We start from the raw sequence: 19,169 nt of genomic DNA, 5'->3' as shown, positions 1-19,169 counted from the left end.
ATTTGTAGAATCATTAGGTTATTATGAAACCAAAGAAGTGAAAAATGAGCAATGCCCTCGACCGGATTCGAACCCTGGACCTCTCGAATACGCGCCGAGTGTGCTACCATTAAACCACGACGACATGCTGGAAAGAGGGAGAAAATAGCCTTACATACTTCCCCTTTTAAAGTGCGACTGGGGATTCAGGGACCCATTCGCCAAATCCTGGTGGTGAAGAATCATCATCCACCACCTTTCGGGCGCCACTGTAAAGTCATTAGGTTATTTTGAAACAGGAGAAGTGAAAAATGAGCAATGCTCTCGCCGGGACTTGAACCCTGGACCTCTCGAATACGCGCCGAGTTTGTTAACCATTACACCACGACGCTGATAGGATGAAGAAAATAAGCTTATGACTTCTAACACGTCTACGGACGATCAAAATCTGCCATGAATGATCTCATAAAAAGGGATCACTCCTAATGAACGATGTAGTCATATCGGAGTCCATATAATCCAATGCACTTAAATATTCATTCTAATAATTAATAATGTCTAAGCTCATGAACTTGCGGTATTCAATGCTACAGATCTCATTTACGTGGCATTGACTATAGTCGTACATCTGCCCAAGTTATGAACAAGATGAATTTGAACAGAATTGTGTAATAATTTGTGAAGTATTTAAATTTGTCAGATTATGGTAAAACACACTGTAAGACAAGGAATAAGAGTAGCAGCGCAAAGAGAGAGAAATGGGGGAAAATAGGAAATCTAATAAAATTGCATAATAAAATTGTAATTTTATTTTTTTATTTCTCCGCAAGTTAAGATTATTAAATATGCTTGAAAAGCTTTTAAGTTTTGAGAACACCCATTCGAAAGAAATTGATTTTAAAACTTCAATTAATTCAGCGTAGAAGCCATAAAACCGATCGCGACCACAAACCATTTTTTGAGGCTAAGGGCATGTAATTAATTACATTTTTGCATCAGTATACCTTTACGCGAAGATACACATACCCGTACTGTTTGAAGAATTCAAAGAAAAAGTGGTGTAACACGACCTTGAAAAGTTGGAGGGGAGATAGTAAATTATAAAAAATAATAATAATAAATAATAATGAATAAAAATCTGAAAGCCTTTAGATTTTACATTACGCCCAAAGGGGCATTTTTTAACGTTTTGTGCGTTACCTTTATTTATTAAATATCATGTTCTTCGCACTTGAACCATAAAATTCAGTTCAACAGCAATATCGCAAAATAATTTTAAAATGTGCATATCTTCAGAATTCCCGATACAGACTCTCCTGCTCTGCAGATAAAACTTTTTTTTTTTTTTTTTCCTCCAGTGTTGCCAATGCTCGCTTTGAAACCGTTTAGTTTGTTAATAAAAAATTCGTTGAAACGTTATAAAATTTGAAATCGATAATAAAATCAAATTCAAATTAAGGCTTCCATATGTCCATATTCTATGGAAGATTACGTTATTCAACTTTTGATGGCTCTAGGTACCGTTGTTTTATGTGAATGCGACAAACATACGTACATTCATACAGATTCTTCATTATTTAATTTCCTTAAATATGATACAGGGCGATAATATTTGGTGGCAATTATTTGAAAAGTGAAACAACGCTTATCACGAGTCAACGCAAAATGCCAAAGCGAAATTAACAGTCCTGGGCAAATTGCCCATTTGAACTAATAGTAAAAATCTGAAAGCTTTCAAATTTTATATTACGCCCAAAGGGGCGTTTTTTTAACGTTTTTTAACCTTTATTTATTAAATACAATGTTCTTCGCACTTCAACCATAAAATTCAATTCAACAGCAATATCACAAAATAACCTAAAGAATCTTTAGAATTTCCAATACACACGCCAGACACACACACACACACACTTAAAAAAAAAAAAAAAAAAAAAAAAAAAAAAAAAATAGGTGCATCTAGACAAGAGCCAGTGCACCTCGAAGCGATTTTTTCGAAATTCGAATTAGATTTTTTTTCTTTTATGTTTTGTGACGAAATCGCGTCATTTTGAGACATAATGGGCTATAGGAAAGCGAGATTTTACTCTACACACTCCATTTTCACATCGTCATGAAACATAGGCACTTAGCTATTTTACGAACTTACAAAACGAAATTAATAGCCCCTCTGGGCTAACGTCTTTTGGGCTAAAAATCAAAACACTTTTATTAGCCTAATGTACGATAATTGTTCTTTTAAATCATGAAATATAAAACTTATCATGAAGATATGAAGATATGGTGCATAAAATACAATATTAGTTTTAAAAAAATGTATGCAGCTGCTAAACTTTCAAAATCTAAAATTTAGAAAAAAGGATGTTAGGCATTGAGCCTGATGAACAAAACTGCATTATACTGTACTACTCATTCAGCTTGGAATAAATTATAAATCGTGTCCATTACTTTCCTCACTGGACGACAGATATTGTGCATATTGGGAGAAATTAGTATAACGAATTACAAAGATCTGAAAGCAGTGTTTTTTAAAATTATCAATATTGCTCCTTGAACCATTTGGATTAATCTAGGACAGCATTAGGCATCCTTGGGCTTTAAGTTTCAAGAAGATATCAGTACTCACAAAAATCATAAAATAATTTCTTAATAAGACAAAATATAAGAAAGATGGGTGTTTTTCTTCCTGCTTTTGCTGGGAAATGGGGTAAGGAAGAAGGCATATCCTCTGCCCCAACGATAGTCTTCCGCAGGGAAATTTTTATTTTAGGAATTAGTTAGATCACTGAAAATTTGTTATTTTGTACATATTTAATTCCAGTTTTGTAAAATGTGATGTTATGCTACCTATGTTTTGATCCTTTCACATAATTTCCACTTCCGATAATATTTTATTGCATTAATTTTGATACAGGCGTTTTATTTATATACATACAAATAGTGGTTCCATAAATAGTGATATAGTGCTTTGCATACAAAATTTCATTTTTAATTTAATAAACTGGGAGCAATAGAGCTTAAAAAAAAGCGAAATTTGATTACAAAACAAAATTGGTCAGATATCTGGCTGTCAATACATTTAAAAAATTTTATGTGCGATTAACTACGAGCTCCTCAAAATATTTTGGAAAATTTTAATGTAAAAAATTGAGAATACGCATCAGAAATAAAACTCTTAAATTATCACTAATTTTAAAAATTCGGATAAGATAAACTCTAATGGGATTTGGATATAGCATGATTCAAGAGGCACCACATTAAAAATTGCCATTTGAATTTAAGTTGAAATTATATTCTTTCTAAAGAAGAAAATTCCTAGAATTTATAACACAGATGCCGTATAAAAGTTTGCAAAATTTGAGGAATTAAAATTTTCAAAATAAAAGTCTAAGCTATGATCTCGAACATACATTGTTTATATCAAACAGCATTTGGTCATTGGATATAAAATTGCCAAAGCGTTTCACACGTTAAAAGTAATTTAATTCCAGTCTTAATTTAAGTGGATACATTTAATCAGAAAATAACAATAAAAAAATATCTAAACAGTAAACCCTCATACATAGATCATATGTCTATAAGTGTTTGCATCTCAAGTGTCATAGGAAACACCATTTAATGTAATTGCAGTTAATATTACATTGTTATTTTGTTTATACACCACTTTGTTCACATATTTCTTGTTTATATTGTTACGAAATGTACAGGCGCAGTAAGATGGCTTCCCCACAAAGCCGTTTTAAGGTTGCCATAAAATGGCAAGGGAAGGCAGGATTGCCACACTTGGCGGAGAAATTGGCGATATACCATGGACAGATGGAGAACCTTCTGGAACGAATTCTTACCGTTTTGGCCCAGAATGTTCTTGAACACAAGCCGAAAGCTATATAAACCCTGCTGGTCCACAGTCAGTGCGTGTGCCTAGTCTAGCGAGTTGACAGCCAGGCAGCCAGTGCCGAGTGTGTCGTCGAGTGCACCGAAAGAGTCTCTTAGTGTATCGCAGTTAGTGCATCGTTGAGTTGAGCTCCGGAAATGACTGAACCGAAGAGTCTGGAGTCGTGCTCTGAGTGTCGTCGAGTGCATCGCGAGTTGTAGCGTGAAGAGTCTCGAGAGTACGTGGAGTTCTGAAAACGACCGAGCAGAGTCGGGAGCTGTACTCATCGTTGATTGTGTCAGCGTGTTTATGGTAGTTCATCAACAACTTTAAAAATGTGTTTTGGTGCTGTCCTGACAATACTGCCCAATAAAGTGTGTTTCGATACTTCATAAAGTAGTACTGTCATTATTCACTACAAATCCTCACGAACCCCGTACGAACGTGAAGGAAGAAAATAACGTAACAAGTGGTGTCAGAAGAATAGCTGATACCCGTCCGCTTTGCTAGGCACACTATCTATTTGAATGTGAAGCTAGACTTCTTATATGTACGAAATGTGTAATGTCAAACTGATAATTAATGTAATTTTTTTTAATTTAAAGTCGGGAAATATAGTGCCAGTCGGTAAATCTGCCACAGACATTTCTACATCACCCTACTGTACTACTGCGTATTGGGATGCGTCCCTATTATTTAATGTGGCGGGATCTCCAAAAAGGACTACACCATGAAAAATTGCCAACATAAAACTAAGGTTTATATATATTTAACTGTAATCATAAGTTTCATTAAAATAAATGTTACTTTGTTATCAAATTTGTTAATCAATGATAATTATTTGTTCTTGATTTTTATAAATAACAATAACATTTTTATTTTTCATCACAATAATTTATTTCTCTTAATAACAACATTTATTTTCATGAAACTCGTGATAACAGTTAAATATAAATGTTTAAAGTCATCATATATATAAATGTTATTAATAAAATGTTATTATTAACCTTATCATTTAAATGTTGTTTGTATTCATTGGATAGATGCAAGTTATTTACCCATTTAATAATTTTAAAGGAAAATGCATTCATTGGCAACATCGTATTTCATATCTAGTTTTGGCAACAATAAAAGAAAATTCTGAACTTGGATTTGGAAACCAAATGTATGGGAAACTTCTATTGTATAATAAAAGTCCATTTTGGACAGGATTTATGCAAAATCCATTCTTAGTGCACGTCTACAGCATGGAATGAGTAACTATGCAAAATAAGATATCTTCAAATGACAAAAATAAAGGAATAGAGGTCATTGCAATAGATTATTTAAAGGATAAATAAAAATGTTATACAAATATCCTAAATTATTTTCAGGTAAAATTCAAATAGCCACCAGCTTATAGCTCAGAGCTTAAGATTAAACCAATAAGTGAGCAGAAGAAACCATATATATATACAGTGCCCACCACTTATTAAACTCACTGGTTAATAAATTCATCATCTCACTGCATTCAAATTTTCAAGCTCCCATTGGCAATTTACAGCCACAGGCATGCACTTACCACTGATTGCCTGCATGCTAAACTCGGAATATGAAACAGCAGTGTACCTTGGTATCTTGGGAACAATTACAAGTATGAAACCTTGTACATAATTTTTATAGTACTTACATAGGAATAAACTCATTTGTTTTTTAAAAAAATTTTAATTGCCTCCTTCTTTTGTGGATTACAAGAGACCAAGAAACGAATCATAACTCTTCTAATTATTCACAAACAAATATTTCTGTGGCCTGCATTTCACAATTTTGAAGACACAATGAATTTACCATTAAAACTAAAATATCTCGGCAGTGCTTTTAAATAAAGCTCTAATCTTGTAATCAGCACATGAACAACAGATAAATGAAGAAACATACAATATATATTGTTATGGATTTTGTACAATGCAACATGAAAAGTATGAAGAAATGCGAAGCTTTGCTGAAAAAATAAGATTACAGGGCAGGTCTATTTAGGTAAACGGCTATTTTGTTAAACTGGTAAGATATCACCACACTGGCGATGGTTTTGGCGGCTAATTTTTCTCGCTAAACCTGGCAACCATTTAGCGACATCTGGGTCCGGCTCCTGTATAACTGTAATTGGCACTGTAATTCAGGGGTGGCAAACAAGTTGATTGCATCCATTGTTAAAAACAGAAACCTATTACACCGCACAATAGAGAACCAACTTTTCATTTACAAATAGAGCAGCAGTAGGGCATTTTGCTCTGCAACTACAATTATTATACAAAAGAACCCAAGCTTTTGTTAGGTACAGAACTCTGATGTATGATACAGGCTACCATCAGTATGAATTTTATCACGCTATTTCCGTCACCTCAAGTAATCCCCTGATGGGAAATCCATGCATAAATAACCACACAGACTGTTTCTTAAGTAAAATCCTAATTTGAAGAGAAAAATGAGGCCCTAGCTTCTTGGGTTGGTGAAGAAGTGGCAGCCAAGGTAGAAAGAGCAACATATGAGACCTGGTAACGTGGCACCATCTGTTGAGGCAAGTCAACGTCAGAGAGGTAGCTGAAAGCCTGAATCTGCTAATTTTGGACCTGGGAGAGGCAGCTTTAATCGTCATTACTGGAGTTAAATTAAATTAAATTTAGAATTCAACTTTTCATATAACTTTAATGATTTTCATTGCAAGAATAATCTTTCGAAGTCCTTCATTTGTATTTTTGCATTCATTTGCTAGCATAATGATTACTTTAATAAAGGATCCCACTTTAGCATTCATTAACTGCTTGAATATTTCTATTAATTACTTTGAAATATGATTCCAAGATTTTGAAAAAATTAAAGAAATCATATGATTTGCATCTTTTTCTTTTAAAAAGATTTAAAGATTAACTTTTAAAAGAGTTAGTATAAAAATTTCACAAGTATTTCAAATGGAGCAAAAGGCATTTTTGCCCTTCTACAAATTGATTTAAGTTGACAAGCCAGAAAATATTGAAGATGATTTTTGGAAGTATGCTAACGGAAAAAAATATCCAAGCATCACCAACTGTTGCAAATATATTTATTCATGTTTTGTATCTACTTACCTCTGAGAATCAACAGTTTCCTGAGTGAAGTTAACGAAGACTAAATAATATTCTGTGTTGACTGATGCACATACTGAAGAATCTTTAATATTATCTTTGTCAGAATATACATGCTAAGTATGATTCCTTCGTTAAAGTTCCTTGGTAAAGTTGGTTGGTTTCAATCAATAACTTGCTGTTTTCCTTCGTTAAAGTTCCTTGGTAAAGTTGGTTGGTTTCAATCAATAACTTGCTGTTTATCTGGATGCTAAAATTTAGTCTATAAACTGTTTGTTTTGTAATGCAAAATATGTATATAATAATAATTTAAAAAACATGTTAAGTACTTTACACTCTTTTTGCCCTCTTTAAAATATACTTATGACAACAGGTCAATCATGATGCACTGTGTAAAAAAAAGCAGATACTCAGAAACTGGCCACCTCTGCTGTTACTGAATAACTGTAACTGATCCCTATATGTAACTGTAGCCATATATGGCTCTTATATGTACCTTTAACCCTATATGGCTTCCAGTGGTTTCGAGAAATGGAAGGTTCTTGAAATTCCTCAGCTGCCAGGAGAACACTGCATAAAACCAGATAGAGCATTGGTTCTCAGTTCATACATGACTTCAGAGTACTGAGAAATCTCTGTACAAGCTTTGCTCTCTGGATGTGCTTTGAACTGTTTAGTGTTTAACCTTATTAGTAATTTGAAGTAGTAACTACTGATTGTGCTCTGTCCTACTCTGTGAGTATTTTTGTGGAAAGTTCCAGAACTCTAAAGTGTTTCTTTTGGGAAAATAAATCTTATCAAGCTATCATCAGCATGTGCGCTCATTTCATTACAAAACCATACACACGTAATAATATATAGCAGCTGCTATATAACTTAGCTTAATCACAAAGTATTTCATGAATTACATAAATACACTAAATTATAAATGCTTATGCAAATGGGATAACAACAAAGACAAAAGAAAAAAACCATGAAATGCTAAAATATATTTATTATTAAAATTTCTATAAAAATAATTCTTTATTGGTCCCCTATTAAAATGAAAGGCACTTTCATGGGGAAAATACAACCAGTAAAACCATTTTATTGCACATGCATATGTCAGAATCATTTCAAACTGCCGATCACATTTTATATAATGCATATGTAATCTCTGAGATCTGATTAGATAAATTTACAGAAAAATTTCACAAATCATGCAATGTGAAAATTAATGGTCAACCTAAGAAATAAATTCTTGAATATTATCAACTGATTTACTCAGTTTTCTTGATTAAATATAGAAAATATCAGAGTATTTTCATTCATGTGGAATAAAATTCTCTTAACCTAATTTTCAAGTTGGCTTTGCAATTAAAAGAATTACCAATAAATTAAATAAATACAGTCTTGAGTAATATTTCACTACATTAAAAAGTTCATACAGCATCTGGAGTGCTTTCTATGATGGTTTTGAAATAAAAGGGAACAAATGCATAACCTTGACCATCATAGAACTTGCTCTGAAATTCAACCCTTTAAAAGAAAAGCACAAAATAAGAATAAATCTTGGATAAATACTTATCATTCATTCAAAGAATACAAAATATACAATCAAAACATGCACAAAATAATTTATTCAAACAAAAGTGATGTTAAGATCAATATCTACATATCAAATATCTCTGTACATATAAAACATTTAAATGATTAAAAAACATTTAAATGATCAAAAGTGATGTTAAGATCAATATCTAAATATCAAATATCTCTGTACATATAAAACATTTAAATGATTAATTTATTACAGCAAAACACTCAAGAATTTGAAACTGTTTTTATAAAATCCTCCAAGTTGTTTAAAGGAAATTTTTTTTACTTGTATATCATGTATATTTTTATAAAATTAATCATTAATTTAATAATGTTTTCAGAGAATTTCAGCAATTGATACACTGGTCAATTTATTACATCAGATTCAAGATAAAAAAATCCCTGAAGGGATTGACTTTGACATAAAGATTTGAACGTCTCCAAATTACGCTGACAAAACTAGCAATCAATCATCACACAGCATGTGACAGATATTGATTTCCAAGGGAAATTCAAATTATTTTTAAATTATACATTGGAAAGATCATGGAAACTTTCATGGCCTGTAGTGTAGCAGATAATTGATTCTGAATGAAACCAAAAGCTCTCAGTGGTTTTATCCATTTGAATAATTAATGAAATTGAGGAAAAACAAACTGAATATGAGAGATATTTCCATAAAAGGTTATGACATTTCATTTAACTAAAAGTTTAAATTACATCTTTCCTCTACGCCTTGTTTCGACATGCACTCGCTGAATCCAAAGTTTTATGCATATCTTATTTGTAAGCAGCTAAGTTTAAAATGAGAAGAGGATTTGTAACCACATGAAATAAATATCCGGCTATGCTTATGGTCTGCCTTAGAAGGTGAGACTTTCATGGCAGAATTCATCCAAATTTACATCACACATTAGGCAAAATCATCAAAAAACCATGTAGCCAATCTTACCAACTGCTATGAATTGAAAGTGGGACAAACCGCTTTTATTCACTGATATCATACTTGCTACTTGTGAGTCTGAAATATTTTGTATTTAGCAACACAGAGCCATGGTGGAATACAACGGGTCTGCACTGGTTTTGTATAATCATTTACTAGAATATTTTTAGTTTCACAAACCAACCGTGAAAACTGAACTGAATATTTTTAGGCAATTTATTGCAAAATCAGCATTTGAATAAAAGCATCAGATTTTTTAAAACTTAGAATAGAATAATGTGGCATGACTACAAAAGATCTATATACTGAGAAATCATTGAGACTTTCATAGCATGCAGTTTAGTTTGTTTTACTATTATTATGCAGTATACTATACTACTATACTTACAGTATGCTTTTTAAAGAACAAATTGCATATATAATAAAAATTATTGTGCATAAATTTATAAATAAATAATTATAAATTTTTAAATAATATTTTTTTCCATAGTTAATATGATTATTACTGCAGCAAACAAAAATTAATATCCCTGAATAAAGCATACAAATTAAAGTGTTATTCAGAATAAAAAGCAGACTGCAACCCATTAAATATTATACTAGTCAAAAATATTAAACAGAAATGGTACTCAGAAATTTAGAGGTGTGTAATACACTCTTAGCAGTGGAAAGTTTACAATGATGTATATGGTGTACCAGGAAAAGAAGACATGGAGCTACTCTTATATGCACCCTCAAGTCGCCAAATTTCTCACCAAACATTTTTGACGAGAAACTCCACAGTACCATATTACTATTTAAATTTTTTGTCTACATTTTGAACTTTAAGCCTAAAATGTCTCCATAAACCCCATTTTAAACACAATTTACGCTAAAAATCCGAAACAAAAACAAAAACAAAAAATTTAGGTAGCAAAAACGTAAAGTTTCTAACCAAAAATATTTGACAAGAATCCATGTACACAGTGATATGTTTTAACTTAAAAAAAATCTACGAATTGCACAATCTAGGCAGCGAAAAAATCTATAAACTACGCACACCTCATTTTAATAAATTAACATTACAACAATAAATTTCAAAGAATACTATGTACACAGTATTCAGTTTCAACTTTAAAAAACAACTACGAATTGCACAATCTAAACACTATGCACTAATCAACAAAATAAACTAAAATAAATTTCAAACAATTAAAAAAAAAACAATAACAACAGAAATTCATACTAAAAGAACAATGAACACAACATTCTACAAAATAAGAACAATAATAAAATAAAATGCACTTACCGTGAATGAATACTTTTTCGAACAGCAGAAATACCAATTTCATGCTGCCACGTAATCACTATCGTATTTATATGACAGCCAGACACACTATCCAGAAAATTCATACTATGGTTCCCAAATAAATGTTCAAAAACTTCTTTTCCTAAATCCTTGCAATATTTCCAGCCATCCGAAAAAATAGTTGTACAAGGCTCAATCCACTCTTTAATACACTGCATCAACATTTCCTTACTTCTATCATGCACAGCCACTAAAAATAATCTCCCAGACCCTCTTGCAACCACGTCTCTCATTGCAACATAGGCCGTTTCAAAACACGCACGATACGAAACAACGAGCAATTAAAACACTCCACCAAAAGAGTATTCAACATCAAAAGGGTTGCCATACAACACGCAATTGCGCCAAAAACCAGCGCAGAATACATATCGCCACATTTGGTGATCTTAGGGCGCATATAAGAGTAGAACCAGACATTAATTTTTATATAAACCCTGTCTGCCAAATTTGATGTGGAAACTAGGACCATACTTCTATTAATCAAATCTTTCAAAATCCTTGCATTAATATTTTCAAAGCAGACATGATAGGTGGAGAATGGAATGGCTCATTTTTATGTAAATTAAATTAGAAGTACAACTTATATTTTACTTAACTTGTCCATGTGCTGAAACACTTTCACCTTATTATCTGTGTTAATAGAAAGATAAATGGTCAGCATTTATGTACAAATTACCATTCCAGGATGACTACTGGCAATTTTCCCAAAGCAGATCGAAATCTATTTATTAGTGTTTGCACCGTATTAATTATATTTATCAATACTGATACATATTATTTTATATTTCTGTTTAATTCACTTTACTAAAAAAGAGCATGACATCCAAACCTACTTGGGGACCCTTTCCAGTACATGCAGTTTCACAGATACATTTTTATTAATTTCAGTTTTGAGAATGATTGTTCAGCTTCAGCTTATAAGAATCATTACGTACACAGGAACTATTAACTGCATGATGCATGCTATGCATACATTAAGAAAACTCAATGAAAGTAGACTGTGATTTATTATCAACAATTCTGCTACAGGGTTCCTTAAGCTCAACAATTGAATCTTGCCACTATAACTACTTTGCTGAAGGTGAGGGACAACTAAATCTTTCAATATTTTCTTATAACATTCAGCATTCATTGTGCAAATTCATTGTGCAACAGTACAAAGTCTGAAATCCGGACGTCCATTATCTGGAATGATCTAAAATCCGCACCTCAAAATCACAAACAACGTTTTTCTCCTATGCTTTATGCATGTGCATTTGATCCCCCCTCCGCACATAATAAAACATCTGGAGAGTCCCGATTCTTAATTTCACTTCAACACTAAATAAAATACCTTGTTATTGAAGAAACAAACATTTTAGCATATAGCTGTACGATCGGTAATTTAACTCTATTGCTGCGTATCTGCTTTTTGGCATACATCTCAAACCGAAACATTCCACAGATACATCGTTGATCCTGATGCCAACCTGGCGAATCATTGTTTATTATACTTTCCTTTCATCACCGCATGTTTATTATTAAAACATGACAACTTGAGAAATGGCTGATATAGCGATGGCTAAACAATTTTTTTATGTTAGTAATTGAATAATAAAAGAGTATGGTAACCTTTTATGTTGACATTACGCTTGGCGATAATTACAGATTTAAATTAAATGTGCTAAAAACTGTTGAAGGGGAAAATTTAACAAAAATTTCTTTCCATATGCTAAAAATAGATTTTGTTGATGATGCTCATAGACATTCAGGGCTATACAGTGTGCAATAGAAGCAAGATAAAACTTAAGGGAACAACTTGCCATTAGTCGCCAAGCTCATGATGCATAGTCAAATATGTATAGCTAAATTTGATGATGATAGCCACTAATTTTAAAGGTTTTCAGATATTTTCAAGATCAAAATTTAGAAGGAAAGAAAAAAAGCTTAATATTTATTTGTTTACCTTATTAAACATTTCTTTCAATGTAAGTTGTTTAAGTTGCTTCGTTTTTTGTGCCAATACTTTCTCTTTAATTCTATAAACAGACATAATTTCTTGTTCAGTTACAAAGTTCCACTGTTCAAGTCCTGTAATTGCTGTGTCAAGAATACTGACTAACTTTTCAATAATTCCTCTGTCACTTTCTATCAGAAGCGTGCATGGGTAAATGATTTACGCGCATTAAACATGCATGCATAAACGCTTTATGCGCATGCATAAGTTTGTGGCTTTGAGGTCCGGATTATAGATCATTCCGGATAATGGACGTCCGGATTACGGACTTTGTACTGTATGTGTCCTTTGTTACTTGAAATGTATACAAGCCACCCCCGACAACATTCTACTTAGTGAATCTCTTGCTAGAAGGTTCTGAATACAGACACTTTAATTTGGAACATTCAATGTATATTATTTTAATGTGAAACTTTTTAAATGAATGCTTCTAAATGATACTACAAATTATTTTTACAGGCCTGCTATATATATATCCAATCATTATGATTATATAATTTAGGAAGTTTATTATCATTATTATTATTGTTATTACTAAAACTTAACTACTTTGTATAATTACAAACAAAAATAAAGGTAAATAGTATTGAAACATAAAAACAGACTTAATGTTCAATATTCATTTACCTAATATTTAAACAATTATTTTAGGTATTGCTGCATGTGCCATTTTCATGCTGCCACAAGTTGATAGTTATTGATGAAATAAAAAAGTAACAAAAAATGATTTAATAGATTGATGACAGGATACAAGTTAAACAGAAGGTGTTGAATGAACAATAATCTTTGACTGAATACTGTTTCATTTTGAGATGCATGCCAAGATAAAGATAGCTATGGCCAAATTATTAATTATAAAGATTTGAGTAATAAAAGATTGTGTTTCTTTAATATAGGGGGTGTCTTATTTAGTGTCAAAATTATTACTGCATTTAATGAAATTTAGAACCAAACTCCTTCATTTAGTAAGAATTGAATTTGCATGCAGAATACAATCTTCAACAATTCAGAAACTTCTGATTTAAGAATTTTTTCTTGAATTAACAAATATATTAATTATAAAAAATTGTGCCATGTTTTCAGTTTCTGAAATTACTCATTTCAAAAAATAATCAGTCATATATTTTTATGTTTTGGTTTACAATATAGCACTACATCTGAAGTAATATCATACTTACCAATGTAACCGAAGAGCATGGAGAAATGCTGATAAACCTTCCATAACAATCAGTATTCCTATAGTTAGAACTGCCCATGCAGCAAAAATAACATACATAAAAGCAGCACCCTTAAAATCTGGCTGAGACAGTCCTATTTTCATAACCATATTCCATAAAACTTCAGATAATTCTGAAAACATGAAAAAATAGTTTGCAGATTATTATATAGAAATGAATGAATAAAGATAATAAATTTAAAAAATTCAATAAATGTCCCACCCTAAAAAAATAAGAATTAAATACGAGCTTAAAATTATGAAAACTGATTACAAAAGGATGAAGCAGATTATTAATGTAATGAAAGAACGACTATCAGCACACTATTAAAAATTTTCTTGAATAATTTTTAAAACTTCTTTACCTTTTCTGTATGCCTTCTGATCAAAGCTGTTGCTAGGGTTTCTGCCACCCAGTGCAATCATTTCAACTTTGAATTTTGCTGCCTATGTCTCCCTAAATTAAAAAAATTCTAATACCTGATGCGACCACACTTGTTGCACCAGCAAGTGCACATCGCAGTCCTGCTTCTAATATAAATGAAAGCAATAAATATGTTCGATGAATATGCATCAGTACCTGAAATTACTTTTATGTATATAAAAAAAAATAGTGATTTCTTAAAAATTTTGGATATTTTCTGTTTGTAGCATTTATCTTGAATTTAGCTGAAGGTGTTGAATCACTGAAAATGCTTCAGCTAAAATAAAATCTATGCCAATTACCATAGTTTTCTAAAAGTCCTCTACAAAAGATGTTCAATAATGAACAAAATTCTAAAATTCCTTCCAGATTTCATCCAAAAGTTCACCAACAAATTATTTCATTGCTTCCATCTATATTTTCCTTTTATTATGCATTCTAGGGAATGCTTTTAATACAAAAAAAATGAAACTTTCATTTGAATTTAATGCAAATTATTTAAAATCTTCTGATATTAACATTAATCTCAGGCTCTAAAATGTGTGCTCCTACATATCCAATATTTAAAAAATGGAAAAAAAAAATATATGCAAAGGAATACCTGCTGAAATAAAAGCAAATACTAACCAAATATAAAGGCAGAAGTATTAAACTGAAGGAGACAGCAGCCCATATATATAAATAGGAAAAAGCTTCTTTTATTAAAATAATAAGGAAAAAAAATTCTTTCATGCACATCAAGTAAAGAAAAATTAGCATGTTACGACATTAGAGACTACATCTTTACAAAATTATTATTAAAAATTTCCAAGCTAAATTCTACTTAATGCCCATCCAGATTACAGCCGTTGGCTGGCAGCTTTGTTTACAGAATTCAGCATCATGTGTAAAAACAAATTAATAAGCTTATCATAAGTTGCTGATTTCACTATGATTAAACTAACAAAACTCTAGTAACAGATTATCAATTTAAATGAATGGCATATTAAAAAAACTAATAAAACTACATCAAAACAGCTGAGTAACAATTTCTACTTTTTAATGTTGCAGAAAAAGTAATTACTTACGTGCATGGGCTAAACTTAATGCCCAAAGTCGAAGATATGAAGCTGTGTGAGATATTGAGCCCAAACAATATTCAATTGTATGTATAGCTTGATGAATGAATATGTCTCCAAATCCTTCCTCCTCATGATCTCCACTAACAGGTGTAACATGACGTTTCTAAAATGTATTTCAAAAGATAAAATATTTTTTTAAAAAAAGTTATTATACACATGACAAATAAAAATTTAATATCCATGATACCAGTCATTTGCAAAAGCACAACACAATATATGTTTAGAATATGTACTTAATATAAAACAACATATACAAAAAATAATACTGGTCTAAAATATTAAACACACAGAATGTGACTGAAAAACAATTTTTATATATATTCAATTTTAAAAATTAAGACATTACATTTGATGCACATAATACTGAATATGTTATAGAGTTTAGTATTCTTTGGTAGCATAAACTAATTCCAAACTCCTAATGACTTTGGAGCAAATTATCACTGCGAAGATAACATCAGAGACTTCAGAAGGTTTCGAAATAATATTTCAATTAAATCAGAACTTTTAACATAAAATGCAAATCTCGTGCTTGATTAGATCAGCCACCCTTTTGTGGCGATATAACTTGAAATAACTGTAAATTTCAAATTTAAAGCTTAGTAGCCAGAGCTACATAATGGATGAACTCCTAACAGCATGTACTGGAATTCAGCCACAGCATTAGATCATCAAATTCCCACATTTTCGCATCATGTGCTGGAATTCTACCTAATGAGACCGTGGTGTGTCATTCCAGAATAATGCTTGTGTTGCGCAGGATCCCAGGACTGTCAAATGATGGGTCCAGAACGGCTTACTAAATGCCATTATCTCAGCAGCTCCAGGTCATTAATGCTTGAGAGAACATACATGTTGCCCTTTCTGTCTTGTAGAAACACACAACCACTTCACATATCCTCAATCAGGCCGATGCTATTCACACCAACATTAACCATATTAACCACGCATGTGCATTGAGCTGTTGGATCCATCACTTGAACTGAATCGAAAAGAAGGAATCCTAAGTATGTGAACTGCCAAAGTCTGTTATGGTGAGTCTTTTTTGTCTGTTGGTGACTTTCAAAAAATTAAAAAGGAAAAATTTTCTTATACATATAAAAAGAAGGAACACATTTCCTTTATGTATATATATATATATATATATATATATATATATATAAGTAGATTTTTATGTTCACAATTTTTATGTCTGCATAAACTATTCCAATCGTTCATTTTCCTGAACGGTTGGAATAGTTTAAATGACTGATTTGGAGAGGGAGAGGACTAAAATCTCATTTACATTTTGTGTACTTCTTAAAATACATTTAAATTCAAAGATGTGCTTTGCACAATCAAGATTTTTTGAAATTTTTGGTCTGAAAAAAGATAATAAAAATTAGAATATTATTTGAGGGTAGAAAATTTAGACATGAAGTAAGTTAAAAGAGATAAAATAAACTATTAAATTAAAAATAATCATATAATACTGGTCATTAACAGTTTTGTATGCCTTTTTAATTTTTCTACAGAAATACTCTTCATTTTCAGGGTACAAAAATATTTCAAAGAACTTTAAAATATTAATATAAACACATTAAATTTTAATTAAATTTAAATAAATAATGGGATGTAATTTAAAAGACAAAAATAATTTAATGTAAGAGATTTAGATTGAAAACTTTGCACATGCAATTGAGTTATAAGATTTTATTTCATAAATAATTTCGATTTTGAAATATTGCATTTGAACCTATAAACATGTGTGGACACTGAAAAAGTGATGCATATATAAGAACACTATAATTTTCAATAAGTTTTCTTATCAAATAATAAATTCCGACAGTTCTATGCTATAAGACTAGGGTCTAAGTTTGCATTAATATTCCTGTGTTAAATAACAGAATTTAACTCTTTATGAATATGTCTTTTTTTACATTCAAAGGTAACATATTTGTACAGTAACGTTTCACTAAGTTTATAAACCTCGTGAAATTTTTCCGATCTCGATTTAATCAAAACAGTTAAATTTTGATTTTCATACACTTCTTTTGCCTTTTCAAATTCAAAATATATGGAAAACTTGTTTCCACATTCAAAAGGCAAGAAAGTTTTTTCTGTCACATCCATTATCCCCAAGTTATGTCAAATAAATAACACGTAAATTTCAGTAACAATAACTATAAATTAATTAAAAAAGAAATCGCATACAAGGAAAATAAGCAGAAACTGTTAACAACCCTTGCTATCGCTCAGTTAGGGTTAACAACACTCGCTTCCATTACTGCCTGCCTTATGGCAAATCGGCACAAAATGCTCGCACCTAGGTTGATTGTGTGCATGTGCTAATATAGGTGGTGCGATTAGCCACTAAGAGGCTATTTGGACTGTGATTAACCTCTGCGCCTGAATCAGGAACTTGGCTCATGTGCAGGACAAGAGTCTATACAGAAAGTGCAGCAATCTTTGCAACACCACAGACTGTCAGCATGATGACCACTGTTGCAGCTGTTGGATTTCAAATGAATGTAGTTTGTATTTTATACTTACTTTCCTTTAATTTTTTATTTAATGTCATTTGACCACTAATAATTGTTATTAGTTTAGTTTCTTAGAAGTGGCAACAAAACAATTTATAGAAATTAGCAAAAATATATGTTTATGTAGTTAGGCTTATCAAAGAAGAAGGACATGTTATTTACATGAGTGATATTAGGTTAATAAATGAATACTTTAGAATATTTTTAGTGGTCTCTTAGAGTCCATGATACGCTGGTAGTGTAATACAGTCAAAAGTCGTTAATTCGGACACCCATAATCCGGACCTCAAAGCTACAAACTTTCTGCGCATGCGTCGCGTTGACGAATAGGCGTTTACGTGCACGCATAAGACCTTTATGGCTGCGAATATGCTTGTGCGCATGCTCATAAAACGTTTACGCATGCGCGTTTAATGTATAACGGACAGTGTAAGCTAAGCTAAAATTATCTAATTTAGTTAATGTTGCAGATTGCGTTGTTCCTTAATCTTCGAATTGGATCCGGCTTATTATTTTTTGCAGACTGTTAGAGCAATTTTATAAAAGTAAGCTTAAACTTTCGATTATATCAAATAGAATTTCCGATATATATTTGTTAATATGTAAAGGATCTAAAGCGAAAGTATGTTTCGAAATCCGAAATCTGTTTATCAATTTCACGCTGCTCGGCAGGGGGAACACCGCGGCGCACAATGAATTGGAAGTTGATCTGTCAGCACTATCCTTATCTTCAGGGCACATGTTTTTATTTTATTTGGCTTATAATTCCTTACCAAATGTAGTATTTCATCTCGATGTACTCCGTCTTTGATATGATTTAAAACACGTTTCTCGTTATTATAATTCGCTTCCGATAGTGAAGAAAGTAACAGAGGTTATTGAAAACGAAAAAATTTCAATTGACAAATTAGTCAGTATTCTCGACACAGCAATTATAGGACTTGAACAGCGGAACTTTGTAACTAAACAAGAAATTATGTCTCTTTAATAGAATTAAAGAGAAATATTATCACATGAAACGAAGCAACTTAAACAACTTGAAAGAAATGTTTAATAAAGTAAACAAATAAATA

At 31.5% G+C, this 19,169-nt stretch overlaps 1 protein-coding gene across 1 annotated transcript in view; it reads right to left on the bottom strand.

The window, feature by feature from the left end:
* Nucleotides 1–7,927: 7,927 nt before the first annotated feature.
* The window catches only part of LOC118195432 (V-type proton ATPase 116 kDa subunit a 1-like), a 57,930-nt gene continuing 46,688 nt past the window's right edge, over nucleotides 7,928–19,169 (bottom strand). Inside the window, exons 17-19 of the mRNA XM_085821138.1 lie at nucleotides 15,521–15,677; nucleotides 13,992–14,163; nucleotides 7,928–8,469 (exon numbers count right to left, since the gene is read on the bottom strand). Of these exons, the coding sequence (XP_085677264.1) occupies nucleotides 8,373–8,469; nucleotides 13,992–14,163; nucleotides 15,521–15,677 (426 nt within the window). The 3' untranslated portion in view covers nucleotides 7,928–8,372. The remainder of the gene's footprint in view (nucleotides 8,470–13,991; nucleotides 14,164–15,520; nucleotides 15,678–19,169) is intronic.

Source organism: Stegodyphus dumicola, chromosome 7, assembly GCF_044657685.1.
Source record: "Stegodyphus dumicola isolate Sdum_Otavi_A_Nest chromosome 7, ASM4465768v1".
Taxonomy (NCBI): Eukaryota; Metazoa; Arthropoda; class Arachnida; order Araneae; family Eresidae; genus Stegodyphus; species Stegodyphus dumicola.
This window is presented reverse-complemented; position numbering and strand designations above follow the sequence as displayed.